The following is a 16,656-nucleotide window of genomic DNA, read 5'->3' as shown; positions in this document are numbered from 1 at the left end:
AAGCTGTTCTAACTAGCATTACTAACATGGAAATGCATGCTGGTTTAATTTAATTAAAAATATCTTAATTTTTGTTTTGTGTTTGGAAGATGGTCTTATGTGTTTTGAGTTTGATGAGGGTGAGTAATTAATGACAGAATTTATATTTTTGGGTGAACTAACCCTTTAAACCTGGTTCAAGCTGGTTTAACCCTTATCATATGCTCTGGGTAATTTTGACCCAGAAAGAATTTTCTTTTTCCCAAAAATGGTAGTTAATGTTATCACATTGGACCAGAACTTGGATTTGGACTAAAAATCTCTCATTATGCACAGGTTTTGTATTTCTTTTTGGAACTGATTGCTTGTAGGACTCCTTTATCTGAGCTTATGCACCTCAGATATTGAGTAAACATTGGAAAAATTATACACAAATAAGTTTTTTCCCCTTTTTTTTCACTCTAAGGTGCATAAACTCAGATTAATGAGGCCTACAAACAATTAGTTCCAACAAGAAATACAAAGCCCGTGCTAATTGAAAGACAATGAGTTGACAAGTTTGAATCCAAGATTTGCTGGAAACATAGTATAATGAGATATAAACGAGCGATTTTTCAAAAGGCTGGTCATTTTCGTCTGAGCACACAAAATTGGATAAAGGATTTCAGCACAGCTCAAAGCTTAACATGGTCTCCGGTTTTGGTCAAGCTGGTTTTTAGTTGTTTTAGCTGGCTACAAAGCCAAAAATCTCTTCAAAGCGAGTAAACATTCCAACCTGGGATTCTAGAAAACCAGCTTAGACTGGTTTAAGATATAGGTAACACTGCATTCAAGGCACACATTTTATCAGTTCAAGGATTGCATGGGAATCAAATCCATAACTTGGTGTTTCTAACACCTTTCTCTACTGTTTAAGCTACAGGAACACTTCTAAGCACCATATATATGGTGCGTTTACACGCACAGGCAGCATAAACAGGAAATCACGGGATACAATATAACACATTGAATGCTGATTGTTGATTCACATGCACAGCAGACAGAAAGCAAGCATGCTGATTAACATGACAGAGCTGCCGTAGCTCAGTGTTTACACCTTCTACATGCCAGAAATCTAGAAAGAGTAATTAAAACCAATTCAACTGTGCACAAAAAAGGCAAAAATTATTAAACGTATCGGCCAAACGAACACTAGCAATACTATCATCATCAGCTGCTCGTTTCAGAAGGGAAGCGCTGACATCTAACAAAAAATGGTGACAGTTTACAACTGTCACTGTGGTAAAACCCTCCAACAAAGAGAATTGTAGATGTAATTTGCTTTGAGGAAACAGTCAGTGTGCGTTCACTGAGGGCGTGATGGCCCAATTATTAGTCTGTTGACATCCCTCTCTGAAACAGCCAAGAATCCTCTCCTGATGCTTTCATGTGGACTGTGAACCCCGAGCGAGGGCAGAGAGCTTCATGACAACAGCGAAAGCGAGGCTGAAGTCTGCATCACCATGGAAACAGTGAAACCATTTAAATGTTGCCGTCTCTCTTCCCTGAAAACAGTCCTCTTAGCAGAAATGCACTCCATGCAATCACTCCATGAGGAAAGCATTTATGCTAACAATTTGATGACTGTTTTTACTTCCTCATTTTATCAAGCAATTTGTGCATGGCACTATATTTTGCTCGAGGGTTAGTAAAAGACCTAAAATGCTGCTTTTATTTATGAGTTTTGAAGTATTTACAGTGGGGTGCAAAAGAAAAGAGTCCACGTTGAAAACGGTTTTGCATTTAAACCTGGTAATAACGAGAAAGGTTTATGATTTTCAAAAATTTAGGAAATGTTGTGAAATTAGTGCAGTTTTTGATATTGTGACCATTTTCTGTTTTCACTGGCGCATACGAGCTAAAAAGTGACAAACCCATTCTGAAATTCATGTTCATTTTTCAGTTCAAGTTTTCATTCAAATTGTCATGCTGATGACATAATTTGTAATGGGAAAAATTGTATTTAATTAGAAAAATGCAATTTAAGACACTAATGGTTTCAGATACTGAATGGCATTGATAGTTGCTAACAATAATTCTAATAACCAACCACAGGACATATACACAAAGCATTGAAGAAAGACAATGAGTACAGCCCAGAAATGATAACCACAAATGTGTGTCATATGCATGAGTGTCTCTGTATTTTGAATTTGTTTTGGGTGATACTCGGTACTTGGGCTCGGTAACGCCATACATTTCTGCAGAGGTTTTCAAAGCAGTAATCAAAAGGTGAACCTTTATAAAAAAAAAAAGCAAATAAAAAAAAAGTATATTATTTAATTATTTATATAACTTCATTTATTGAACATATTAATAAATGTTCATTTCCAACCTAATTTGGGTTCATCTTAAGCAAGAAATATAGTCATTTTTAAGCAATAGAGGAGTTAAATAAAACTACCCAGAAGATTGGGTTAAACATTTAATCCAACCGATAGGTCAAAACATCTAATCTTCTAATATATTTTAGGCAGAGGTCCCTCACAAAGGGTGATCATATTTTGGATCTGTGGCATCAAAAAAAGTGAAACCCTTGCTCATTTTGCATATTCCCTGTGCTCTCCATATCTGAGAAGAGACATTCTGGAAATGTCATTACAAAAATAATTTTAAAAAACTGACTCTCCTACCAACAAAAAAAACTGTTTGCGCTGCTAGAAATATGGTATTCAGACATAATCTGGATAATCTGCATATAAACACATTCCGACAGATAGATTAAGTTTCCAAATAAGGAATAAACTATGGCTTCTGTCCAAAAACAATTACAAATAAAGTGGTGTTGATGCATAAGTTTGTGTTGTATACTATATTTGAATGGACATACAGTACACTAAAATACAATACACACACATATATATATATATATATATATATATATATATATATATATATATATATATATATACACACACATACATACATGCATACCTACAAAATGAAGATGCAAGATGTTTTGCTTGAGTGGCCATACGTTAGCCTTTGAGAGGCAAAAAGGTCTCGTTGTAATCACCCAGGCACTGGCCCATGAAATGGTTTTGGATTTTGGTTCCTCGGACAGAGGCTTGCACTCGAGGGGGGAATTCAGAAGTGCTGAAAGAAAAAAGAAGCACAGTCGCTTCTGTGTAATTTATCTTTGTAAAAGAAAAAAAAAAGGGGGGGGGGGGTGGGGGATACCAGACAGAACACAAACAAAACAAGAAAATAAAGTGGTTTGGTCTCAAAACCATTGATCATAAAATCCATTAAGATTTGACAGCACACCAGATTGGAACTAGGGCAGTGAGCTTCCTTCACCTGGAGATGGAGCAATATGGGGAAAAAGAAATGAAAACCAGAGGTATAATTTGATTAAAAGGCAATCAAGCTATTCTAAGATTAATCGATTTCTTGATTATTTTGCCACAACTCTCAGATTTTGAGAGGAAGCAAAAGCTGTTTTGCATATTCACCATAAAACGGAGCAGATATGAAGAACACTTTGAGATGCTTTGAAGAAGAGACTTACCTTGAAGTCATTTCACAGTGTCTCTCTTTCACTGGTCCAGCCATGAGTCATGAGACCCGTCGCCCATCGTCTCGGCCGGCATCTGAGCTCTGTTAAGTATTTAACATCCAGAACATTAGCACAAAAGCCATAGGACAATCCATTCGTCATGTCTCCTCAAAGGAATTCATTATGGATGTACCAAAGGCTCTGTACAAAGACTCCCATCATTTTCAAGTCTGACTTTTTCTCATCTCTACTAAGAAACCTATTTCAGGGCACAATTAATCATGTGTGTGTTTTGTTCTATTCCAGCACTGGTGCTTTGGTTTGTTGTGTCAGTGGATGACCGTAATTAAGCACTCAAGTTTACTAAATCTGAAAAGAACTGAAAGAAAACCAACTAAATGTATGAAACTAATGACACCTGCGGTAGTGCGATGAAATATATCAACCAAAATTTGGCTATTCAGTTCATACCACAGTAAATCTGCACTGCTTTCAGTTGTAATAGGCAGAGCAATACTGCAATTTAGTTTAGGATTTAATTAATGTGCGATGACAGGAGTGCAGCACATGGCTATTTTACATTGGCATTACATATTTTTCCTCATTTATAATAATATACAAACATAAAAAATATACATAATAAATAAAAATAAATATTTATATATTTTTATATAATTTATTATACATATGTAAATTGGGGAAAAAAAATTTCTAATATGAATATAAGTACAAACTACATAAATCATTCTCTTCTCTCTCTCTCTCTCTCTCACTATATATATATATATATATATATATATATATATATATATATATATTATATTGCAAATGTGAATTTGAATTAATTGTTATTGTTATTGTTTTTGTTTCAACTATAAATATAAATACACTGAATATAATATATTTTCATAATATTTGTATATAATTTTTTAATATTGATGACTATTAATATTTGTATTTTTTATTTAAAGTATAAATTACATAAAACATTCTCATACCGTGATATTATATAACATGGCCAATAGCAGCACTATGCTCTTATGCTCATGTGTTATTTAATTTATATTTTCTTTCTTTCTTTCTTTCTATCTATTTTTTCAAATATTAATATAAATGTTAGTTTCAAATATTAATATACGTATACTGTAAGGTATAATGGCATAAAATGATCTCAAACAATGATACAAGATCATACTGCCATTGGTCAAACTGCCAACTCCTACTAAGTCAGCTAAAAAAAAAAGAGCAGTACTGCTAGTCATCATTGAGTTCTCCATAACCCTACCATCCCACCCGGCACCTGGGTTATCGATCAGCGATTAAATCGCAGAATATCGAAAAATAAGAGTGTTTCTCTAGCGGGTCAGGACAGTGCCATTTATCTCCTGCCCTATGTGTCCTGCATCCAAATGAACACTTTAGCAGAGAACTCACATTTCAAACCAGGTGATAATCTCTGAGCCAGCATGCTAGAAGGACGGGAAACAGGTCGGCAGGAGGAAGACAAGGTCGTACAAGCACCATGGCAGGCTTACAAGGTCAATACTTTTTAGTTTGGCAGGTGTGCGCTAATTAAATTACATAGATCTGCGAGGCACGCAGACAGTGAGATGCAAAAACTCTAAACCCCCTCCATGACATACAGTACGCCAATTAATCTGTGGCATGGGTTAAAAAGAAACATCAGTAGTGGAAACAGCAGAGAAGATTTGTTTCTTTCTGTCCAACTGGACAGAGCTGGAGTCAGAGCTGGCAAAATCCCTAACAAGTGACATATAGTGAGTAGTGGAATAAAAAACATAAGCTGTCATTCATGGCATTAAGTAAATGGTGGTAGACTGTAATTTGACATGGAGAGACGCTTTTTATATATAACTATAAATTGTCAAGGGAGACCTACCAATCAAAGTGAATTATTACTGAGGACATTTGATGACTTGATAATTTATCTTAATTTTTATCTTGCTGTAATAATGATGTTAATTTACATCTACTTGCATATTATGAACTCCTTAATAGCAGGGGATTTCAAAATTAGCCCAAAACTAGTACTTGTCAAGCCAACCCCTCAAACTAGCAGAAACCTTTCATAGAACCACTAAAATAAATAAATAAATAAAAAAACATTCTCTGAGCAAACAAACTCGGTTTCATTTGATTTTAATCAGCACAGTGTGAAATCTTTGATGGAAATGTTTTTATGCTCTACTAGGAAACTTTAATCATTTCTAGCTCCGCTGTTATGAAACGTTGTCTGGTGTTATTTGAATCTGATTTCCTTTGGTTAGTTTGACAAAGTGAATTTACTTTTGTTATGCCACCATTACATTTTCAGTATTTTCTTGCTGGAAAAGTTCATTACAGGCCCCTTTGTCTTTCAAGAAGAAAATATGATTTGGTTTTAAAAGCACAAATATGCACATACAGCTTAAGTGAGTTGTTGGGTTTAATTGGGTTGCATCACATGTGTTGTATTAACTACCATGAAAAGATTCATAGGCAGCATAAAACACACCCACAGAGAGTTTATCTTTGATTCTAGGTCTGCATTAATGGGGTCAAATTCAGCATTTGTGGATAATTTGATACTTTTATCTGAATTTCACATGACAATAATTTTTTTCCAGCCCCTCCTCATAGGAGTGAGTCATTCATATCCAATGTCCATTTCCAAAAGACCCAGTATTCAATTTAAACTACAGTCAAAAGCTAATTACCTTATTACATAACCAAGACTGCAAAGATTTTTTTCTTGGCTCATGTAAGCTAATTAAGTAAGTAAGTAGATCAATGTCCTTTCTTTTATTTAAACCTACAGTATAGAGCTTTTCAGTAACAATGGCAATCTACAGGCAAACTCAGAGGACTAATTTGCTATTGATTCCCTTGAGAACTTCTTACAGATTTTTAAAATTATGGTTTTCTGTTTATGAGCAAAATAAGGTTGGTGGTTAACATTGAAGAGACATTCAAAATAAATTACACTCAACCAAACTTTGTAGCCATTTGCAGTAGGTGTAGTCTTTGTTTAGAAACTAAGTATGTAATATATGTTATCCCTTATGAAATTTAACCCTGGTTTTATTAGTTATATTTTCCAGTAACTATTTTAACCATCATAAACTGGTATTGTAAACGGGTAACTAGTTTGTTGCAAACAGCTAGCAACCAGCTATATGTTCCATTCAGCTTAAGATGAAGTTCAGAAATCTACCCTTAAAAAAAAACGCAAAAAAACAAAAAAAAACCGGTTATGCACATTTGAGAGAGATTACGATTCCTACTATGGCACACGTATATGGCCTAGCTCATGAATATTAATTACGCCATACGGATGTGTCATCCAATAGAGAAAAAATATTATGATTGTGATGCTGACGTTGCGTCTTTACTTTCCAATGGCTCGTCCAAGCTTTTGAATATTAATAACCAAACCTTTCCCATAGTAGGTTTCGTAAAATCAGGAAAAGCCGCTAGGTCACCTGACGCGTCGTCATTGCTCTTGCGCTTCCCTCCTCACAGGCGACCAACAACATGGCTCCCAAAGACCAAAACTCTCGCATGATGCTCTGCCTTTTCCTCCTGACGCTCGTCCAGGCCGCCGAGGCGTTTGACGGAGGAGACGCGGCGGCTTTGCTGCTGGGCGCGACAGTGACGCTCGTGGGGATCTGCGCGTGTCTGGGCTGGTATGCGCGCACGCGGAACGGCCAGTTTTAACGACAGCCTGCTGACCAAGGCCTCATCCGGAAATGTGACTTGAGTGCATAAAGACTGTCATGCATTTATATTGAAATTAATTGGAAATGCGCGCAAAGGAAGGACTTATATTGTTAATATAAGCTATTGTTTGTATTCTTTGACGAATTATCATTATTATGTGGGACACTGGACACTTCCTTCCTGTCTCTGTGCACCATGTGGGGAAACTTCTGCAACAGTTTCAGCATTAAAAGCCCATTAGGTCATTACTGCATGACAACAAGATCACATGCAGACATTCTCTGACACATTTGGACATGATGTTGGTCTCCTGCTATGCTACAATCACTTCAAGACAATCCGCTAACAGTTTCAACACTGTGATAAAAGCACTAAATTGTTAAATGGCTATTGCTTTCTCTGTCTATATAAAGCATTTAATTTCACTGACAGTGTGCTTCACAGAAGGAGGGTGATGCTGCTTGCTTTGTGTGCTTATGTTAATAAATTTTGTGAACTTTATGTGCCAATTGTTTAGAAGTATTGAGACTATATCTGTTGCAAACTGACGGACCATGTTTGAAGTGATATGCATTCAAATAATTTTCACTTTAACACAAATAAGAAAAACTTGGTTTAAATAGGTGTGGAAACAAGTTGTTTGTCGTCTTTTTTTTCTTTGCAAACTGTGCTCTGAGACTAATTGGATATACAATATGAACAGTATTTAGACATTCAAGTCTTTCTATGTAATTTCATTAGGTAGCCTAGTAAAATTCAAAATAAGTGACATTTATTTTCAAGAATGATGGCACAGTCCCTTTTCAGGGGAAATATTTCACAAAAATACATTTGTTAGCTTTTAAATGATAACGTATAAAGCAATAGACTGGAATTAAGAAAAAGGAGTCCGAACACATGATTGTCAAAGATGTGTGGATCATATCCATAGTTAGGATAGCTAAGACACCTGTACGCACTTGAGGATAAGTTTTTACATGAATGCATTTTAACACACATCAAAGCAACTTACATTGCACACAAGATATGCATTATTATTATTATTATTATTATTATTATTTTCAATCATTGTTTACTGAATCCAGGACATTGGTGTTGATATTACATTCTACTGTTTGAACTACAGGAACTTCAGCACTAAACTCAGGACTAGCGGGTAAAAGGTTGTTGCACTCATCTTACATTTTATCTGGTTTAGCATACATATATTTTTAATTATACATGCTAAAGTGTTCAAAAAATACCTTTGGGTTCACTCAACGCCAGTGCCAATTATGCAATAGAGTGAGACACCCGTCTTGGTCTTTATTCAGGGCAATGATGTGCATCACACACAACAGGCCATGTTAATTATTTATGTTGAGTAAGTTTATCCTGTGCTGCTGAATCATATGTACTGTAATATAGGCTACTCACTCCTTCTGAGCACATTAAAATACACAGTGAATGAAATGATACCCAAATTAGATAAGTTCAAGTCCAAAGTCTTGTTTGTCAATTGGTTGATGGTTGGTTTGGTTTATTGTTATATTGGATATTGTTGCGGTTAAGAAAACAGGCACGATATACATGTATAAAGTGACATATGTACTGCACTACTGACATAATACAGATACAATATACACAATAAACATTTATTATAACACATGCGACGGCACATATGCCACTAGTACACTCTGATAAAGGGCGAAAGGGATCCGTGATGCTGCTGCACCCATCAGTGCAGATGATGCTGCTGCTGCTGCTGGGATCACAAATAGCGCCAGTGCGCATGCGCCGTCCGCACCGTTTACTGTATAATCACAGTGGGGGAAAAAAAGAGCAGGCAAGAAAACTACAGCTTTTTTCCGGCAAAGTGACTGCTGCCATGTAAATAACCGCCAGGGAAACAAAGGGGGAATATCAACAGGTATGTTTTTAATTTATATTTTATTGCGCTGTCTCTGTTGATCTCGATATTTGCATGCATGTATTTGAAGGAATTGCTGTGCCTATAATGGACGCTCAGCCATCCAGAAATCATTCCGATTAAAAAAAAAAATAGATCGTGTGTGTACTGAAATCATACGCAAACACCCAAAAGATCCGGTATCTGTTGCTTATTTTGATGCAACGCACTGAAACGTGTTCAATTGTGGATGTTTTTGTAAAAATGCAACTGGAGACACAAAGGTTTATTATTTTATTATATAGGGAAAGGCTCTTCGTGCGTTTAATATGAAAGAAACAGCAGGCTATTATATAGAGTCGATTTATAGACGCAATCCGTTGTTTGTTTATTTATTTATTTTTACTTGAATTCGTCATCATACCAATGCTAATAAACAATAAATCTAGGTTAGAGGGGGGAAAACAGTAATGTAATTCTAAAGCTCGTGTTTTTTTCCCTCCAAATGACTTGCATTAAATTGTGTTGTTGCACTGAACGTCTGTATGGAAGACACAATAACCTATGTATCTAAAATATAACATATTCATATTCCTTTAAACAGTCAATCATATGAGGATTCATGACTGATTTTAAACAGTATCATGATAAATAGAGGGAATGAACATGGTCAGATTCTGCAGGATCTTTGGGTGTGATCAACAGCTTTTTTGCTGCATTTCGACAGATGTTCCTTTCGGGTGTAGTGGATAACAATCATTAGAATCACAAGTCTTTTTCCATCATAGCACCGATGCATACGCCTCTAGACGTATGTCTAGCCGTGGTGATGAGCATCTTGTCGACTGCACTCTCTGTCTTTGCCATTATTTATTTAATTTGCTTTGGAAAAAAGGGAGATGTTGGGGGTGGGGGTCTGTTATTTTAACCAGGATTTATGTCAGTGTCCAACGTCGAATCCTTGTGCTGAATTAAGCAACTGTATGAGCTCGGCTCAGACAGCATACCGTTGCAGCCGCAATTTCGTATGCAATTAGAAAAGCAATGTGAATGACAAAAGAAATGAGCGATGCAATGCAAAGCCCCCCAGTTTGTTTTGTGTGAGCGAATCCTAATGGGTGGATCGTGTTTTTCAGGGATCCTTTTAGGTGTGATGAGACAAAGGAACAAAGGATGCCTTAGAAGAGAGGCAGCGACGAACTAGGCTGGAACCTGCTTCAAAGCACACCAGATGGATCTATCGCTCCACGCTCCATCCAGATCATGATACTTGGCTAAAGCTTTAAGCGTTCTCTATGATCCCTTCTCCATCTATGGCGAACTACAGCCATGCAGGGGACCACAACATCTTGCAGAATGTCTCTCCGCTCGCCACTTTCCTTAAACTGACCTCCCTGGGTTTCATCATCGGCGTCGGCGTGGTCGGAAACCTCCTGATCTCCATCCTGCTGGTCAAAGACAAGAGCCTTCATCGAGCGCCCTACTACTTCCTGCTGGACCTCTGCGCTTCGGACATCCTCCGCTCGGCCATCTGCTTCCCCTTCGTCTTCACCTCCGTAAAGAATGGCTCAGCCTGGACGTACGGCACGCTGACCTGCAAAGTGATCGCCTTCTTGGGCGTGCTCTCCTGTTTCCACACTGCCTTCATGCTGTTCTGCGTTAGCGTGACGCGGTACCTGGCCATCGCCCACCACCGTTTTTACACCAAGCGGCTGACCTTCTGGACATGCCTGGCCGTCATATGCATGGTGTGGACGCTGTCGGTAGCCATGGCGTTCCCTCCGGTGCTGGATGTGGGGACGTACTCCTTCATCCGTGAGGAGGACCAGTGCACCTTCCAGCACCGCTCCTTCCGTGCCAATGACTCGTTGGGCTTCATGCTGCTCCTTGCACTCATCCTCCTGGCCACCCAGCTTGTCTACCTCAAGCTCATCTTTTTCGTCCACGACCGCCGAAAGATGAAGCCGGTGCAGTTCGTGCCTGCTGTCAGCCAGAACTGGACCTTCCATGGCCCGGGGGCAAGCGGCCAGGCCGCGGCGAACTGGCTGGCGGGCTTCGGCCGGGGCCCCACGCCTCCAACCCTGCTGGGAATCCGGCAGAACACTAATGCGGCGGGCCGCAGGCGTCTGCTGGTGCTGGACGAGTTTAAGACAGAAAAGAGGATAAGCAGGATGTTCTACATCATTACCTTCTTCTTCCTGAGCCTGTGGGGACCCTACCTGGTAGCCTGCTACTGGAGGGTGTTCGCCCGAGGCCCAGTGATCCCGGGAGGTTACCTGACGGCGGCTGTGTGGATGAGCTTTGCCCAGGCGGGAGTCAACCCCTTCATCTGCATCTTCTCCAACCGGGAGCTCCGGAGATGCTTCAGCACCACGCTCCTCTACTGCAGAAAATCCAGGTTACCAAGGGAACCCTACTGTGTTATATGAAGGTTCAGTGGCGTTTCTTGTTTATCCGCTGTGGTTTTTATTTGGATGCCCTGGTCCATCAGGGATGTGTTCAATTGTACAGCTCTCTCCTCCTCCTCCTTCTCCCATTCCTCTCGCTCCCCTTTTGAGGCCTGTAGTTGAACCGTCTAAATGGAATACGATGATGAACAGACAGAGGACTCGTCCCGCGTTTATGTTCTAGTAAACAACCGATGCGAAAGGCCATTTGAAACCCAACACGCAAAAAAAAAAGAAGAAAAAAAGCTGAAAAAAAAACATGGAAACAATGGAAAGAAAAGAATAAATGGATACGTCGAGAAGGGACTGACCTTTGCTTTGGATATCTGGAAGACTGTGTGTAAAGAAATCAAACTGTTAACTTAAGGAATCACTGGAATTTGTGTCTAAAAAGTTGCACTAACGAGAAGACCCGAAGATGCTTTTTTCGCGCCGTCACATTGCAAGGATGTCTTGTTTTTCCCAAACTGAAATACGAATGCTTTAATCTGCAACAGACTTCTCTTTCACTGTAAGTAAACAAAACATGTGGGGTGACTAACTCTGTTGGAATACACCTTCACAAGAGGATAAATTGGTTTAAATGTAAGTGATATCTTTTTTCCTTTTAGGGTGGGGTTGGGGCGGGCTGGTGGGTGGGTCTTAAGGGGGCGGGTACTGTCGTGTGGTTTCCGGAATTGCAACTTAAATTATTTCCTGTAGTTTTATGATCCATATGGTATGTCTCTGTTGTCTGCCAATGTTATTTTCTTATCTCATTTTTCTAAGTCTAAAAACTACTGTTTGAATTTTAAAACGTTGCTCTTGAGAACCTTGTACTTAAACTGACAGTGGAGAACCAGTTATGCTAAGTTCAGTGTGGCATATCCATGTACCCGAACATGCCAATTTTGTTACAGATACCACTCCAGCTGTTCTTGCCTTAATGGTTCCGGTGTTTTCTTCATGTTTTCATTTGCAAGGTGAGGGTTGTTTTTGAAATACAGTCCTCTAAAATGTCTCCTTGAGGCATATCGGGAGACTTTCCACATCAGGGTGAAGTGCATGTTCATTTGAAACACGGTATCCACCACCACTATCACAGGTACAGCCCGTGCACCGACAGCCCATTTCTTACCCTGTAACGTTTGCTAAACCCCACTGAGTGCGCAGAGCACAGGGAGCATGTGTGCGTGGACGTCTGTGTGTGAGTGTGTGAGTGTGTGTGTGCGTGCTTGGCGAACAGCTGTCATGTCAAGACCAGAGCCTTAGCCTGAAATCTTGCACAATTTGTAAAAAATGTAATAGGAAAAACAAAAAACATTGTATTTAAGGCACAGAGTCTTGTTTCTACTTTCCCAACATTTGCTCTCTACTAATTGTTTTGATTAACTTACTTTTTTCTCTTGTGGCCATTTTAATATTTATTCTGTATTCTTTTTGTATATTATAGGTAGATAGTGTGTAAGTTTGTGAGTCTTTCATTTTGAAGTCCCGAATGTGAGTACTGTTTAAGTTAGGACTGCAATTGCTGAAAGTTAACTGTGTAATCTGTTGCTTACATTTTTGAAAATAAAATTTTACATTTTGCAAAACCTGTTCTTGCTATTTACTCTAAAAAGCACCGGCCTGGTCCCACGCTTGGTTAAGCAGGCCCAAAGTGAAATGAAAGCTCAATTAGCGGGGAAAACATGTATAAATATTGACAGAGGCAGGCTAACAAGTTTATCTTTGCTATTAATGATCGCTTCGCATTGAACTATCATGATTAGTCTCTCGCTAATGTTTCTGTGGCCTGTTTGTGTTCCTGTTTAATTACTGTAAAAACGTCCTCTAGTCTCCTCTCTGATTTTACTCTCCGAAACGAGGCTCACTTTAGCCATTATGTGCTGTTTGCTTTGTCACTTTACCTCTTCATCTTTTCTGTTTCATTTCTGGCTAATTTTGGACTGTGTGGAGTTTGTTTGGATGCCCCTTTTCCCTTGTGAGCGCTGCTGAAAGTGATGAATTATCTCTGCATTCTGAGATACAACACAACAACAGAGTTTTTCTCTGTGAAATGTTAAATTTTCAATGCGTATTTCGAGCTGACCTGAAAAATGCTTCGGGTGGGCATGCATTTGCTGCAAAATCACCCACTGTTATGATGTGAGTAGTGTCATTAATATCACTGGGAAGTTCTTCATTTAACTGCAGCCTTCGTCAAAATCCATTTAGGTTTTGTAGGCGACCAGGGATGCTTTCATTTGAGTCCATTAGCCCTTAAGTAATAGGACACTGGTTAGAACAGATCCTGCCAAATATTTCAACAGCCTCAATTGAAAGCCTTGGATTTTATGTAAACACCCATAGAAATTTTGACATATGTGGGACGCTGTACATCTAAATTAGGAATGAAAGTTCCAGAGTGAGGCCTGGTGCAATTATACTGTGATTTTCCTCTGTAAAGGTCAACATTGTCTTACAACCTCATGTCAAAATTATATCATCAAAAGTGTCAGGTAAGATTAAAAAGTTCAGGACCCATTTGGGGCATTTTCAGTCTCTGTGATTCATGTCTTCGAGATCAATGTCATATTTGATTGTGCCAATTAAATTACATAATTTCCTATGGGTTTGATGCTAATATATACAGTGGGGAAAATATTTATTGGATCCCCTGCTTATTTTTGTTAAGAAATTAATGGTCTGTAATTTTTATGGTAGGTTTATTTTAATGGATAGAGACAGAATACAAACCAAAAAATCCAGAAAAAAACACATTATATAAAGGTTAGCAATTGATTTGCATTTCAGTGAGTGAAATAAGTATTTGATCCCCTACCAACCAGCAAGAATGCTGGCTCCCACAGATTGGTTACATGCCCATGTGGAACACAGATTAGTCCTGTCACTTTAAGAAGTTACTCCTAATGTCAGCTCATTAGGTGTATAAGACATCTGTCCACACAATCTGTATCTTCCATGCCAACCTGTCTCACCAGCATGGAACAAGACCAAAGAGCTGTCAAAGGATGTCAGAGACAAGATTGTAGATCTTCACAAGGCTGGAATGGGCTACAAGACCATCAGAAAGAAGCTTAGTGAGAAGGAGACAACTGTTGGTGCGATTATTCGGAAATGGAAGAAATACAAAACACCCATCAATCGGCCGCTGTCTGGAGCTCCATGCAAGATCTTGCCTCATGTGGTAAGGATGATCATGAGAAAGGTGAGGGATCAGCCCCGAACTACACGGGAGGAGCTTGTTAATGATCTTAAGGCAGTTGGGACCACAGTCACCAAGGAAACCATTGGTAAGACACTACGCCACAATGAATTGAAATCCTGCTCAAGAAGACACACGTTCTGACCAGTTTAAAGTTTGCCAAAGAACATCTAAATGATGCATGTAGGCTTGGGTGAAAGTGCTGTGGTCAGATGAGACCAAAATTGAGCACTTTGGCATTAACTTGACTCGCTGTGTTTGGAGGGAGAGAAATGCTGACTATGACCCCAAGAACACTATCCCTACAGTCAAGCACGGAGGTGGAAACATTAGGCTTTGGGGCTGTTTTTAAGGGTACCGGACGACTTCACCACATTGAGGGGCAAATGGACGGGGCCATGTACTGTAAAATCTTGGACGAGAACCTCCTTCCCTCAGCCAGAACACTGAAGATGGGTAATGGATAAGTTTTCAAGGATTACAATGACCCAAAACATACCACCAAGGCACCAAGAAGTGGCTCAAGAAGAAGCACAATAAGGTCATGGAGGGGCCTAGCTAATCTCCAGACCTCAATCCTATAGAAAATCTGTGGAAGGAGCTGAAACTTTGAGTTGCCAAATGACTCTCAAACTTAGAGATAATCTGTAAAGAGGAGTGGACCAAAATCCCTCCTGAGATGTGTGCAAACCTGGTGACCAACTACAAAAAACCGTCTTACCTCTGTGCTTGCCAACAAGGGTTTCTGCACCAAGTACTAAGTCATGTTTTGCTTGGGGATCAAATACTTATTTCACTCATTTTTTAATCTTTATATAATGTTTTTTTTTTCTGGATTTTTTGATTGATATTCTGTCTCTATACGTTAAAATAAACCTACCATAAAAATTACAGACCCTTCATTTTTTTGTAAGTGGGCAAACTTACAAAATCAGCCGGGGATCAAATAAATATTTTCCCCACTGTAACATATGTTCTTTTCTGTTCACATTTTGATTAATTTGTTCCTAGCAAACCCCTTGCTCACTAATAAGCTCAATGAATGTAAAACTGACTTTTCATTTGTATTCATAATTTTAAAATAAAGAGTTTTTTTGTTTATGCCTTGTCTTAAATATGACCTATGAAATGCAAATCTATGCTAAAGACCACCGAGATTCATTTACCAGTGCCACTGTAAAAATACATTATCCACAGACATATTTGTAACCCATTTGATTTATTAATTCTGCAACCAAAAGTGTTTAATAATGGGGGCTTATAGAGGTAGTGTAAAAATGAATATTCAGCAGGTCATGTGATGTCAACATGGCAACCACCATGTGTGTAACACAACAAGACCACTAGACCATATACAGTATGACTTATGTGAGTGTACATACATGTTTATTCACTGTTAAATTTTGTTAAATGTTAAACCAAAACTATTTAGTGCACTTTGAATGCAACTGAAACTGTTTCTCACTCTAATGGAACAGAACGTGATACTGAATTTGCATTTGTGCACTTTTAAAAATAAAGGTTCCAAAAGGAGTTTTAAAAGTACCAATTTGTGTTCCCCAAAGAATGTCTCTGTCAACAGTTCTTAAAAGAACCTTATTTTTTTCCGTAGTGTGAAGAATCTGAAGAATCATTAATTATAAAGAACCTTTTGTGCAACGGGTTATTTCTAAGGATTTTAGAGTTTCTTCATGGAACATGTTATTTTATTTTGATCACGTTTACTTAGGTGAACATAAAATGGTAACTTCTCTTCATAATTTTTTATTAAAGTATGTTGAGATTAACAAAAACCTCTTACACTACAAAATAAAGGTGCTTCACGATGCCATAGAAGAACCTTTTTGTCTAAATGGTTCCATAAAGAACCTTTAACATCTGAAGAACCTTTCTGTTT

General features: G+C 38.5%; 1 protein-coding gene and 1 long non-coding RNA gene across 2 annotated transcripts; one reads left to right on the top strand and one right to left on the bottom strand.

Annotated features, from left to right (window-relative positions):
• Positions 1-1,904: 1,904 nt before the first annotated feature.
• LOC109096953 lies at positions 1,905-7,165 on the bottom strand. The gene is made up of 4 exons (XR_006154628.1): positions 7,000-7,165; positions 3,530-3,618; positions 2,953-3,114; positions 1,905-2,256 (listed from the first exon to the last, which is right to left on the bottom strand). It is a non-coding gene; the product is annotated as an uncharacterized LOC109096953 (long non-coding RNA).
• A 1,826-nt stretch (positions 7,166-8,991) lies between these two features.
• On the top strand, positions 8,992-13,146 carry LOC109065382 (probable G protein-coupled receptor 85). The gene is made up of 2 exons (XM_042722705.1): positions 8,992-9,146; positions 10,262-13,146. Exon 2 carries the CDS (start codon positions 10,421-10,423, stop codon positions 11,552-11,554), a length of 1,134 nt encoding a protein of 377 aa, XP_042578639.1. The 5' UTR covers positions 8,992-9,146; positions 10,262-10,420; the 3' UTR covers positions 11,555-13,146.
• Positions 13,147-16,656: the final 3,510 nt, after the last annotated feature.

The sequence above is a fragment of the Cyprinus carpio genome, chromosome B4 (assembly GCF_018340385.1).
Source record: "Cyprinus carpio isolate SPL01 chromosome B4, ASM1834038v1, whole genome shotgun sequence".
Classification (NCBI taxonomy): domain Eukaryota; kingdom Metazoa; phylum Chordata; class Actinopteri; order Cypriniformes; family Cyprinidae; genus Cyprinus; species Cyprinus carpio.
This window is presented reverse-complemented; position numbering and strand designations above follow the sequence as displayed.

Excerpts from the sequence above, each read along its gene's own strand:
- LOC109065382 (XM_042722705.1), top strand. The coding sequence starts at position 10,421 with ATGATCCCTTCTCCATCTATGGCGAACTACAGCCATGCAGGGGACCAC.